We start from the raw sequence: 14,533 nt of genomic DNA on the forward strand, positions 1-14,533 counted from the left end.
CTTTTCTGGGCACTAAAATGCTAACGACAAAAAGAATGGTTTAAAGTGCTGTAATCTAGTTAGTAAAAGGGTTTCTTGCAGGGGTATGAATTAGTGCTACTGAAGCTACCTTTACATGTACATTAGAATTGAACAACTAAGTACATATATTGTAGATAATAAGAGCCAGGTTTCTCACTGTTGGAGAAAGACTTATTAAAAGAAAGGAGGCAGGCCAAAATACACCCTGTAATGTTGGATTGGAGTAAGAGGTGTCAGTATAAATTAATGGTTTTTAATATAAATGTAGACAGATTAAGAAATATACATGTGACTATATCTGTGGCATAGTATATACATTTATACATTTCCTAACTCTTAAAGGGCCTAGAAGCAGTGAAACTTCAGAGTAATGAGCACATTTAACACCAGATCTTGTTTTTTATCTTCTATTTCTACTTTAAATTTTTTTATTTTTAATTTTTGTGAGTACATAGTAGGTGTATATATTCATGGAATACATGAGATATTTTAATATAGGCATGTAATGAGAAATAATCACATCATGGAGGATAGATTACCCACCTTTTCAAACATTTATCCTTTGTGTTACAAGAAATCCAGTTACACTCTTCTAGTTATTTTAAAATGTACAATCAAGTTATTGTTGACTAGAGTCACCCTATTGTGCTATCAAATAGTAGGTCTTATTCATTCTTTCTATTTTTATGTATCCATTAACAATCCCCACCTCCCCCTCCAGTGCCCAACTACCCTTCCCAGCCTCTGGTAACTATCCTACTCTCTATCTCCATGAGTTCAATTGTTTTGATTTTTAGATCTCATAAATAAGTGAGAACATACAATGTTTGTCTTTCTATGTCTGGCTTATTTCACTTAACATAATAACCTCCAGTTCCATCCATGTTGTTGCAAATGACAGGGTGTCATTCTTTTAATTACTGAATAGTACTCCATTGTGTAAATACACTACGTTTTATTTATCCATTCATTTGTTGATAGACACTTAGGTTGCTTCCAAATCTTGCCTATTGTGAACATTGTGGCAACAAACATGGAAGTTCGGATATCTCTTCAATATACTGATTTCTTTTTTTGGAGGGTACATACACAGCAGTGGGATTTCTGGATATATGGCAGCTCTATTTTTATTTTTTTCAGGAACCTCCAAACTGTTCTCAATAATGGTTGTACTAATGTACATTCTCACCAAAAATGTAGGAGAGTTCCCTTTCTCTACATCCTAGCCAGCATTTGTTATTGCCTGTCTTTTGGATAAAAACCATTTTAACTGGGGAGAAATGATATTTCATTGTAGTTTTGACTTACATTCTCTGATGATCAGTGATGTTGAACACATTTTCAAATGCCTGACTGCTATTTGTACGTCTTCTTTTGAGAAATGTGTATTCAAATCTTTTGCTCATTTTTTGATCAGATTTTTTTTTTCTTGTTGAGGTTTTAGAGCTCCTTATGTATTCTGGTTTTTAATCGCTTGTCAGATGGGTAGTTTGCAAATATTTTGTCCCATTCTGGAGGTTGTCTCTTCACTTTGTTGATTGTTTCCTTTGCTGTGCAGAAGCTTCTTAACTTGATGTGATCCCATTTGTCCGTTTTTGCTTTGGTTGTCTGTGTTTGTGGGGTACTACTCAAGAAATTTTTGCTCAGACAAATGTCCTGGAGATTTTCATCAATGCTTTCTTATAGTAGTTTCATAGTTTGAGGTCTTAGATTTAATCCTTTGGTCTACTTTGTATATGACTTTTGTATATGGCAAGAAATAGGAGTCTAGTTTCATTCTTGTGCATGTGGATATCCAGTTTCCCAGAACTATTTACTGAAGAGACTGTCTTTTCCCCAGTATATTTTCTTGGCACCTTTGTCAAAACTGAGTTCACTGTAAATGTGTGGATTCGTTTCCAGGTTCTCTGTTCTGTTCTATGGGTCTATGTGTCTGGTTTTATGCCAATGCCATGCTGTTTTGTTTATTATAGCCCTGTGGTATAATTTAAAGTCAGGTAATATGATTCCTCCAATTTTGTTCTTATTATAGCCCTGTGGTATAATTTAAAGTCAGGTAATATGATTCCTCCAATTTTGTTCTTTTTGCTTAAGATAGCTTTGGCTCTTCTTGGTCTTTTGTGGTTCCATATAAGTTTTTGGATAGTTTTTTTTGTCTATTTCTGTGATGAATGTCATCGGTACTTTGATAGGGATTGCATTGGATCTATAGATTGCTTTAGGTAGTTTGGACATTTTTAACAATATTGATTCTTTTGCTCCATGAACGTGGAATTTTTATTTTGGTGTTCTCTTCAATTTCTTTCATCAGTGTTTTATAGTTTTTATTATAGAGATCTTTCACTTCTTTGATTAATTCCTAGATATTTAATTTTATTTGTAGCAATTATAAATGGGATTACTTTTTTCATTTCTTTTTCAGATTGTTCACTGTTTGCATATAGAAATGCTACTGATGTTGATTTTTGTATGTTGTTTTTGTATCCTGGAACTTTACTGATTTTTTAAATTAGTTCTAATGGTTTTTTGGTGGAGTCTTTAAGCTTTTTGACTATAAGATCATATCATCTGCAAACAAAAATAATTTGACTTCTTCCTGTCCAATCTGGATGCCCTTTATTTCTTTCTCTTTTCTGACTGCTCTAGCTAGAAATTCCAGTACTATGCTGAATAACAGTGGTGAAAGTGGGCATCCTTATTGTGTTCCAGATCTTAGAGGAAAGGCTTTCAGTTATTCCCCATTCAGTATGATACTAGCTATGGGACCATCATATATGGCTTTTTTAAATGTTGAAGTGTGTTCCTTCTATCCCAAGTTCTTTGAGGGTTTTTGTCATGAAAGGATGTTGAATTTTATCGAATAATTTTTCAGTATCAATTGAAATGATCATATCATTTTTATCTTTCATTCTGTTGATATGATGTGTCATGTTAATCGATTTGTGTATGTTGTACCATCCTTGCATCCCAGGGATAAATCCCACTTAGTCATGATGAATTATCTTTCTAATATATGTTGGATTTGGCTTGTTAGTATTTTGTTGAGTATTTTTGCATCAATATTCATCAGAGATATTGGCCTGTAGTTTTCATTTTTCATGTGTCTTTGTCTGGTTTTGGTATCAGGGAAACACTGGCCTCATAGAATGAGTTTGGAAGTATTCCTTCCTCCTCATTTTTTCAGAATAGTTTGAGTGAGATTGGAATTAGTTCTTCTCTCGATGCTTGATAGACTTGAGTAGTGAAGCCATTGGGTCTTGGGCTTTTCTTTACCAGAAGACTTTTTATTATGACTTTGATCTTATTATTTTTATTGGTCTTTTCAGGTTTTGGATTTCTTCATAGTTCAATCTTGGAACATTATATGTGTCTAGGGATTTGTTCATGTTCTCAGGTTTTCTAATTTATTGGCATATAGTTGCTCATAGTAGCCTCTAATGATCCTTTGAATTTCTGCAGTATCAGTTGTAATGCTCCTTTTTCATTTCTGATTTTATTAATTTGTGTCTCCTTTTTTCTTCTTAGTCTGGCTAAAGGTTTGTAAATTATGTTTAACTTTTCAAAAAACCATTTTGTTTCATTGATCTTTTGTATTTTCTCTATTTCAATTTCATTTATTTCTGCTCTTTATTATTTCTTTTCTTCTACTAATTTTGGATGAGGTTTGCTCTTGCTTTTCTAGTTCTTTAAGATGCATTGTTAGATTGTTTATTTGAAGTTTTCCCCTTTTTGATGTAGGCACTTATAGCTATAAACTTCACTCTTAGTACTGCCTTTGTTGTATCCTATAAGTTTTGGTATGTTGTGTTTCCATTGTCACTTGTTTCAAGAAATTTTTCAATTTCCTTTTTAATTTCTTCATCAACCCACTGGTCATTCAGGAGCATATTGTTTAATTTCCATGTATTTGTATAGTTTTCAAGGTTCTTCTTGTTATTAATTTCTAGTTTTATTCCATTGTGATCAGAGAAGATGCTTGATATTATTTCAATTTTTTTGAATGTTTTAAGACTTGTTTTGTTACCTAAAATAGTGTATATCCTTGAGATTTATTCACGTATTGAGGAGAAGCATGTGTATTCTGCAGCCGAGGGATGAAATGTTCTATAATTATCTGTAAGTCCATTTGGTCAATAGTGCAGATTAGGTCTGATGTTTCTTGGTTGATTTTCTGTCTGAAAGATATGTCCGATGCTGAATATTGGGTGTTACAGTCTCCAGCTATTATTGTATTAGGGTCTATCCCTCACCTTAGCTCTAATAATATTTGGTTTATATATCTGGGTGCTCCAGGCATGCATATTTAAAATTGTTATATCCTCTTGCTGAATTGACCTCTTTATCATTATAGAATGACCTTCCTTGTCTCTTCTGATAGTTTTTGTCTTGTAATATATTTTGTATGATATAAGTGTAGCTGCTCATGCTCTTTTTGGGTTTCCATTGGAATGGAATATCTTTTTCCATCCCTTTATTTGTAGTCTATGTGTGTCTTTATAGTTGAATTGTGTTTCTTGTAGGCAACAGATTAATGAATCTTGTTTTTTCATCCACTCAGCCATTCTCTTGCTTTTAATTGGAGAGTTTAGTCCATTTACATTCAATGTTATTATTGATAAGTAAGAGCTTACTCTGGCCATTTTGTTATTTGTTTTCTGGTCTTCTCCTCCTTCTTTCTTTCCTCCTGTCTTCCTTTAGTGAAGGTAGTTTTTTCTGGTGATATGATTCAGTTTCTTGCTTTTTATTTTTTGTGTATTCATTGTATGTTTTTTGTTTGAGATCACCGTGAAGCTTGCAAATACCATCTTTTAAACCATTATTTCAATCCGATAACTACTTAACACTGTGTGTATAAACAAACAAAGAAGCAAAAACAAAGCTAATAAAAAGTATATGCCTTAACTCCATCCTTCAACTTTTTAACTTTTTCTTCTTTCTATGTATATCTTATTGTACTATGTCATGAAAAGTTATTGTTATTTGTGATTGGTTCATTGGTCAGTCTTTCTTTTTAGGATAAGAGTAGTTTGCATACCACAGTTACAGTGTTAGAATATTCTGTGTTTTTTTCTGTGTACCATTACCAGTGTGTTTTGTACTCTTAGGTGATTGCTTATTGCTTGTTAATGTCCTTTTCTTTCTGACTGAAGTACTCCCTTTAGCATTGTTGTAGAATAGACCTGGTGTTGATGAAAGCCCTCAGCTTTTGTTTGTCTGGGAAAGTCTTTATTTCACCTTCATGTGTGAAGAATATTTTTGCTGAATATACTATTCTAGGGTAAAAAGTTTTTTCCTTCATCATGTTAAATATGTCATGCCACTCTCTCGGCCTATAAGTTTTCCACTGGAAAGTCTGCTGCCAGATATATTGGTGCTCCATTATATGTTTTTTTTTTTTTTCTCTTGCTGCTTTTAGAAATATTTCTTTATCCTTGATCTTTGGGAGTTTGATTATTAAATGCCTTGAGGTAGTCGTCTTTGGATTAAATCTGCTCATTGTTCTATAACATTCTTGTATATGGATATTGATATATTTTTCTAGGTTTGGGAAGTTCTCTATTATTATCCCTTTGAATAGGCTTTCTAGTTCTATCTCTCTCTACCTCCTCTTTAAGGCCAATAACTCTTAAATTTGCCCTTCTGAGGCTATTTTCTAGATCCTGTAGGTATGCTTTCTTGTTTTTTATTCTTTTTTATCTCCTCTGACTGTATTTTCAAATAACAGGTCTTTCAGCTTACTAATTCTTTCTTCTGCCTGATCAATTCTGCTATTAAAATACTCTGATGCATTCTTCAATATACCAACTGCATTTTTTAGCTCCAAAATTTCTGCTGAATAAAATGTAATTCTTTTAAATTATTTCAATCTCTTTGTTTAACATATCTGATCAAATTCTGAATTCCTTCTCTGTGTTATCTTGAATTTCTGTGAGTTTCCTTAACACAGCTATTTTGAATTCTGTGTCTGAAAGGTCATATACCTCCATTTCTTCAGGATTAGTCCTTGGTACCTGATTTAGTTCATTTGATGAGTTCATGATTTCCTGCATGGTGTTGATGCTAGTAGATGTTCTGTGGTGTCTGGGCATAGAAGAGTTAGGTATTTATTGTAGTCTTCATTGTCTGGGCTTGTTTGTACCTGTCCTTTTTGGGAAAGTTTTTCAGATATTCTAAAGGACTTAAGTGTTGTGCTCTAAGTTGTGTCTGTTTTATGTGGCACCCCAAGCTCAGTAATTCTGTGGTTCTTGCAGACTCATAGAGGTACTGCCTTGATGGTCTTGGACAAGATCCAGAATTCTCTGGATTACTAGGCAGAGGCTCCTGTTCTCTTTCCTCACTTTCTTCCAAAGAAGCGGAGTCTTTCTCTCTGTCCTGAACCACCTAAAGCTGGGGATGAAGTGACACAAGCACCTCTGTGGCCACCACCACTATGACAGTGCTGTGTCATACCTAAAGCTAGCATAGCACTGGATCTCACTCAAGATACTACTCCCTTGCTATTGTCTATGTTCACTTAAGGCCCTGGGACTCTACAATCAGCAGGTGGCAAAGCCAGCCAGGCCCGCCTCCTTCCCTTTAGGTTAGAAAGTTCCCTCAGGCCCTGCGTAGGTCCAGAGGTGCCACCTGGGAGTCAGGGACTAGGGTAAAAAACCTTAGACATCTACCTGGTGTTCTATTATACTGTGACTGAACTAGCATTCAAACTACAAGACACAGTGTTTCCTACTCTTCCTTCCCCTTTCCAAAGGCAGAGGAGCCTCATACTATAGCCACTGCCATCACAAGCCATGGAGAGTACTGCTGGAGGACCTCCAATGTTCCCTTAAGGCCCAAGAGCTTGTCAGTTAGCTGTGGTGAATCTTGCCCGGCCTGAGAATCACCCTTAATGGCAGGGGGCTCCCTTCCGACACAGGGCAGGTCCAAGGATGCCATCCAAGAGTCAAACCCTGGAATCGGGGAACCCAAGAGCATGCTTGGTTCTTGATCCCCCTGTTGCCATGCTGGTACCTAAGGTGCAAGACAAAGTCTCCTTTACTTTTCCTTCTGCTTTTCTCAAGCAGAGGAGTTTCATCCAATAACCACCATAGCTGGTAATGTGCTGAGTCTCACCTGAAGCCAGCAAGTCTCAGTGGCTCACCTAAAGCCCTCAACATAGTACCTGGGTATCACTGCTGGTAATTCAGGACTGAAGGGCTTTTCATTTAGCAGGTGATGAATGCTGCCAGGACTGGGTCCTTCCCTTCAAGGCAGTAGGTTCCCTTCTCATCCAGGGTGTGTTTAGAAATGTCATCCAGGAGCTAGGGCCTGGAACAAGGGTCTCTGAACTCTGACCTGTGCCCCATCCTTCTGTGGCTGAGCTGGTATACAATATACAAGACAAAGTCCCTCCTACTATTCCCTTTCCTCTCCTCAGGCAGAAGGAAGGGGTCTCTTTTGGAGCTGTGATCTGTGCACCCTTGTGGTTAGGGGAGAGGTTATGTCAGCACTCCTTTAGCCACCCCAGCTGGTGTCTCCATAGGTCACATGTCCCCCAAGTCCACTGTTTCTTGGCCCAGTTCAGCACATGGACTCACCTGTGAGTTGTAGTCCTTATAGCCTGGACTGCCTTTCAAGTTTACTAAGCAACCCAGAATACTGTAGCTCTCCATGGCAAGGTTTGCATTAACTCAAATTTCGACCTCTGGGATGGGTGATTCCCCTCTGGCTAGGGCTGGTTTAAGTTCTCCCTCCATGGGTGGGCATCAGGTGAGTTGGGTCTCCTTTTCTTCTCCAACAAGACAGCACTGAGTTCAATGCCCCGCAATTGCTGTGCTCTCCCTCCTCAGCACCCAGAGATGCCCTCCACACAACCTGGCCTCTACACCACCTGGCTGCTGTTGGGGGGTTTGGGGAGGGGTGGTGTCAGTGATTCAAGGCTTTTTTTTCTGTGTCTTCAAGGCCTCTTTCAGCAGTACACAGTTAAAACCAGGTACTGAGTGCTCACCTGATTTTTGATTCTTATGAAGGTGTTCTTTCTGTGTAGATAGTTGCTAAATTAGTGACCTTGTGGGGGCAGCAGGGACCACTGGTGGAGCCGTCTATTCGGCCATCTTGCTCTGCCTCAAGATCTTGGCTTCTAAACACCATTCTCAACATGAGAAACCAATGCTTTTTGGAGAAGCTGATTTCAGAGCTGAGCAAGGAAAATATAAGATGAGCCTAGAACATCTTGTGATGTCAGAAGGTAAGAAAATATTTTGTAACAAATGGGGGCTTATCAAAGAAACAGAGGAGTCAACCTAAAGAAGTTACTAATGATCAAAGTTGGAATAATTTGAACAACAAAATAAATAGTATTTGACTGCTAGAATAAAATATACCTATTAATCTATACCAATATGAGACTGAAGCACTGCCAACTGTCCCAAGAGGGAAATTTTTAATCTATGCCAATATAAAAATCAAATAAATAAATGAGGGGAGAAGAAGCAGTTCTTCAGTACAGTTGAATTCCAAGTAATAAATGTCGATGGAAGGAGAAAATAGAGATTCATCATTGCAAATGCCCTAGTGATAGTAGCTGCAGACAAGATTCACCAATGGATGCTAAAATGAGTGAGCAAAAGTTTGAGGAGAAATAGGATTCACATAGCCTCCAAAGAAGATACTTATTAACTATAAACAGAAAGATAGCAACTTTGTAGCAGAGAAACCTAGCAGATACCAACAAAAATGATCAAGATAAACATCAATAATAAAACATTACATGCTCATGGATAGGAAGAATCAATATCGTAAAAATGGCCATATTGCCCAAGGTAATTCATAGATTCAATGCTATCCCCATTAAGCTACCACTGACTTTCTTCACAGAATTGGAAAAAACTACTTTAAAGTTCACATGGAACCAAAAAAGAGCCCACATTGCCAAGACAATCCTAAGCAAAAAGAACAAAGCTGGAGGCATCACGCTACCTGACTTCAAACTATACTACAAGGCTACAGTAACCAAAACAGCATGGTACTGTTACCAAAACAGAGATACAGACCAGTGGAACAGAACAGAGCCCTAAGACATAATACCACACATCTACAACCATCTGATCTTTGACAAACCTGACAAAAACAAACGCCGCATGTTCTCACTCATAGGTGGGAATTGAACAACGAGAACACATGGACACATGGAAGGGAACATCACACAGCGGGGCCTGTCGGGGGGTGGGGGGCTGGGGTAGGGATAGCATTAGGAGAAATACCTAATGTCAATGACGAGTTGATGGATGCAGCAAACCAACATGGCACATGTATACCTATGTAACAAACCTGCACGTTGTGCACATGTACCCTAGAACTTAAAGTATTTAAAAAAAAAAAAAAAAGGTCATGCTGCCTTTTGATGGTACCCACAGGCTGGATGATAGGGTCAAGATGCCAGCCCACTAAGTCCATCATCAGAAAGAAACCTGGGGCCAGCCCGTCTCCTAAAAGCTGTGTATGTTGCACAGATTGCTGGTTCTAAATAGGATATTCTAATAAACATTGCTATTATTTAAAAAAAGACATATCAACATCATCAATACCTTAATATGATGCATAATGAAAGACTTTTTGTGCATATTGTGGTAGTCTTGCCAAAAATACAAAGCCTTCTGTTATGGACTGAATGTTTTTGTCCCCCCTAAAATTCATATATTGAAGCATTAACCCCCAGTATAACTGTATTTGGAGATGAGGCCTCTATGAAAAAATTAAGGTTATAGTTACTTGAGATCATAAAGGTGGGACCTTAATCCAATAGTATAATATTAGAGTCCTTATAAGAAAGGGCATCAGAGAGCTCATTTTCTAATTCCCCACTGCTCCATGCATGCACACAGAGGAAAGGCCATGTAAGGAAACAGAAGGTAGGCATCTGCAAGTGGGGAAAAGAGCCCTCACCACAAACGGAATCAGCTGAACTCTTGATCCTAGCTTTCAGAACTGTGAGAAATAAATTTCTGTTGTTTAAACCATCCAATCTGTGTTTCGTTGTTATGGTAGCTTGAGCAGACTATTACAATTTCCAATTATGAGAAAAATGCTTTAACAAATAAACCCAAATTGAGGGACATTCTACAAAATGGCTGATTAACAATCTTCCAAGTGTCAAGTCATGAAAGATAAGGAAAAAATTGAAGAACTGTTGCCGACTGGAAATGACTAAGGAAGGAAAACAAAAACAATATATGACTCTGGATAGGATGCCAGACAGAAAAAGAACACATAAGAAAAAAATGTGTGAAAATCAAATAAGGTCTGTAGTTTAGTTAATAATATCGCACCAAATGTTGATTTCCTTTTCTTCAAAAAGCTTTTATTTTAGGTGCAGGGGTACATGTACAGCTTTGTTATATGGTAAACTTGTGTCATGGGAGTTTGATGTACAGACTATTTCATCACCCAGGTGCTAAGACTAGTACCTAATAGTTCTTTTTTCTGTTCCTCTCTTTCCTCCCACCTTCTCTCCTGGTAGTCCCCAGTATCTGTTGTTTCCTCTTTGTTTTCATGTTATCTCATCATTTAGCTCCCACTTATAAGTGAGAACATGTGGTATTTGGTTTTCTGTTCCTGCGTTCGTTTGCTGAGGATAATGGCCTCTAGCTCCATCCATGTTTCTCAAAAAACATGATCTCATTCTTTTTCGTAAACTGTGCTTCTGACAAAGATCTAATATCCAGCACCTATAAGGAACTTAAACAAATTTATAAGAAAAAAAACCCATTAAAAAGTAAACAAAGTACATGATCAGACACTTTTCAAAAGAAGACATACATGCGGGCCACAAGCATATGAAAAAAAGCTCAATATCACTGAGCAGTAGAGAAATGCAAATCAAAACCACAATGAGACACCATCTCACATCAGTCAGAATGACTATTATTCAAAAGTCAAAAAATAACAGATGCTGGTGAAGTTGTGGAGAAAAGGCAATGCTTATACACTGTTGGTGAAAGTATAAAGTAGTTCAACCCTTATGGAAAGCAGTATGGTGATTCCTCAAAGAGCTAAAACCAGAATTACCATTTGACCCAGCAATCCCATTACTGGGTATACACCCAAAGGAATAGAAATCATTCTATCATAAAGACACATGCATATGTATGTTCATTGTAGCACTATTCATAATAGCAAGGACATGGAAGCAATCTAAATGCCCATCAATGACAGACTGGGTAAAGAAAATATGGTATGTATACACCATGGAATACTATGCAGCCATAAACAATTTCCTGTTTTGATGTTGGGTGTTACATTAAGGAAAGTACAGTGAGGGATATAAGGAAGCTCTGTATTACGTTTGCAATTTTTACGTAGGTATAAAATTCGATGAAAATAAAAAGGTTTAAAACAAAGTCTTAAAAATATAAGTCACAGCAAGTCACTCCCCTGTTCAGAACTCTCTAGTGATGTTTTATCTCACTCAAAGTAGATGGCAAATTCTACACAATGACCTAAAAGCCCTACATTAATTTTCCCCATCTGTCCTCTCTAACCTCGTCTATTAGTCCTCTGTCACCACTGAACTTCAGTAAACTAGCTGCTTGCTGGTTGTTAAATATAGCAGGCATATTCCCAGGTCGGGTCTTTGCATTGATCTTTTCCCCCACACTCTCTGTAAAGTTCCTCTTCTAGCTAGCTGCATGGCCTGCTCCCTGTCCTCACCACTTTGTTTAATATTACACTCACTAGCTTCTTAGAATCTCATATTCTAACATTTTTTCCTACAGCGCTTATCATTGTTCATATTCTAAATAGTTTACTTATTTAATTCTATTATTGTTTGTTGATACACAGTAGAGTTTAAGATACACAAAGAGAGAGACATTTGACTGTTTTGTTCACTGATGAATTACCACTGAACATAAATGGAGAAGGCAAAAATAGTCACATGAAGGCTGCTTCACCTCCAATGTCTCATTCTAGTTTCAAGAGCAGGAAGAAGGAAGTAATAAAGTAAGAAATATGTTAGGAAAGCAAAACCTCTTTTCACGTGTCGTTGCATCGCTGGCCAAAACTGTTACATAGCCACCTCTAATTGCAATGAAGGCTAGGAACATTACTATTCAACAAACAAAATTTAGTTTTTGTTGGTAAGAAAGCAAGGGGTCAAATTACTGGATAGCTACTGATAATATCAGTATATCTAGACACTTGTAACAAAAGGGTTAGGTTATAAAGACAAAGAATGAATACAAAAACTATTCAGACCTACCCCGCCAAAACTAGTGTTACTTAAAAGATAACCAAAAACTGCCAGGAATTTTTACTTTTGTTTTAATAGTACTGAGAGAAAACAGCACTTTTACAGATTTCAGAGGAAAAAAATGTAGATCAAGGATTTTCTACACATGCACATCTTGAATGATGTATAAGATGAAGGAAAAGATATTTTCAAGTATTCAAGAACTCAGAAAAGATACTCATCTTTTCTTCTTAAATAAATTTTTTAAAATATGTACAATAACAGCTGCTTATTATGTATTTTTTAAGAAAACTATTTCTACCTCTGATGGTTTTGTAATATGTCAGCCTGGCTAGGGTGAACTACATTTCCCAGAATTCACTTTTTTGTATATTTCTGGTTAGGGTGGACTGCAAGAGACATTACTGTGGAAAACCTGGAAGGCAAAAGTGAAGCAGCAGCCATCTTGTAGCTGACCCATATTGTCTCTGATCTACTGACTCATCTCATTGGCATGAAGCAGTGGCCACATCTGAAACTACTCAATCATCCCCTGGATCTTTCTTCAGCTTCTCTTGCTCCTTGGCCAGGTAATTGTGTTTATCTCTGTAACAAAGACTTCTGGCTACTGGAGGCCACCCATACCATTAATGTCAGAGACACTAAGAACCAACATAGGTTTCAATAGGTCCTCGTGAGCTTCAGGTTGTTCCTCTGTGTTCCAGCGTGTTCTTGCTCGCTCACACTACATTTATCTTTTTTTAATTCCTGACTTCTTATATTATGGACTCCAAGTTCTAGGATCAGGAGGAAAGACAATAGCTCCTCACAAGGAGGCAAGAAGTTCAGATCCCTGGAGCAAATTACTTTACACACACATACAGACTCACACACACACTCCACATTTTAGTGATTCTGCTCCTCTGATTGAAACGTAACTATACGTTATCCTGAATTTACAAAGAAATTATCACATAATTTCTTCTAAGAGTTTTTAGAATTTCGCCTTTCAAACAAAGACTGGTCTTTAGTTCACCTCATACTGATTTTTTGTGTATAGTGTGAATGAAGAGTCCAGTTCCATTTCTTTCCATATGGATAACCATTGTCCCAACATTCTTAATTGAAAAGTCTACCTTTTCTCAACTGATCTGTAATACCAAATTTATTATCTGGCAAGTGTCCATATATGTCTGGGTTTATTTTCTAGTCTTTCTCTTAGGTTCCATTGATATATCTATTTCTCAGTGCACACTTATGTCTTAATTACAATAGCTTTAACATAGATCTTGGCAGATACCCTATTTATTTTTTTTTCCACAGGAGTATCTTGACATTCTTGATCCTTTGTACTTTTATACAAATTTTAGAATTATCTTGTCAAATTCCATAATGCCATCTGTTGGCTATGTATTGGGGTTGAATGGAAACGATAGATTAATGCAGAGGTAATTGATACATATACAATGTTGAGAGATGCAATCTCTAAGCATGGTACATTTCTTCATTTATTTAAGTCTTTTGTAATGTCTTTCTAAGTTTTACTTTAAACTCTAATATTTTCTTTAAAAGGTCTTGTACAACTTTTTGGAGATTTATTTTTAGTTTCTTAATCTTTTGATATATTAAAAACAGTAATTAAAATATTTTTAGTGTGAAGTGTAATATATAACTCTAAAAGTGCTTAGTATAACTATAATATATATAAAAATGTGTAATTTTTCATTCAATATTCTAGATTCATCCATCAGTTTCTTTCCGTTGCCATGTGATATATTATTGTATGAATATACCACAATTTCCATTTTATTGTTGATAGACGTTAGGGCTTTTTATCTTCTATTCCCTTGGCCTAATTATCCTTGTGCCAACATTGTGTTGTCATGATTACCCTAGCCTCATTATGTCTTTATATTTGATAGATCAAGTCTTTTACCTTATACTTCACCAAGGATATATTGGCTATTTCCAGTTCTTCGAATTTCCATATAAATTTTAGAATTGTTGTCTTACACATACACAATATTGTGCTTTTGATTATGATGATATTTAAAACTATAAATCAATTTTGGGTGAAAATGACATTTTTACCAATCTTTTCCATCCATCATATTTATCTATTTATTTTGGTCTATCTTAATTTCTCTCAGTAAAATTTTGTGGTTTTCTCCATAGAATTCTTACACATTTGTTATTAGATTTATTCTTTTATTTGCTTGATTAAAGTATTTTTATAATATCTGGCTTCAATTTCATTTTCTACCTGATTATTGTTAGCATATCAAAATATAATTTACATGTGTATAT

The 14,533-nt window shown here is 36.2% G+C and overlaps 1 protein-coding gene across 6 annotated transcripts in view; it reads left to right on the forward strand.

The window, feature by feature from the left end:
* The window catches only part of LRIF1 (ligand dependent nuclear receptor interacting factor 1), a 118,859-nt gene that overhangs the window by 23,112 nt on the left and 81,214 nt on the right, over positions 1-14,533 (forward strand). For 5 of the 6 annotated variants that reach the window (XR_008494070.1, XR_008494079.1, XR_008494065.2 and 2 more), the window contains exon 4: positions 12,631-12,816. Coding sequence is in view for 1 of the 6 variants with exons in the window: in XM_054450530.2 (XP_054306505.1) it covers positions 12,631-12,702 (72 nt within the window). In the remaining 5 variants the exon portion in view is untranslated. Of the gene's footprint in view, positions 1-12,630; positions 13,871-14,533 lie in introns of those variants that run through there. The other variant, XM_054450530.2, reaches the window with a different exon arrangement.

Source organism: Pongo pygmaeus, chromosome 1 (assembly GCF_028885625.2).
Source record: "Pongo pygmaeus isolate AG05252 chromosome 1, NHGRI_mPonPyg2-v2.0_pri, whole genome shotgun sequence".
Taxonomy (NCBI): Eukaryota; Metazoa; Chordata; class Mammalia; order Primates; family Hominidae; genus Pongo; species Pongo pygmaeus.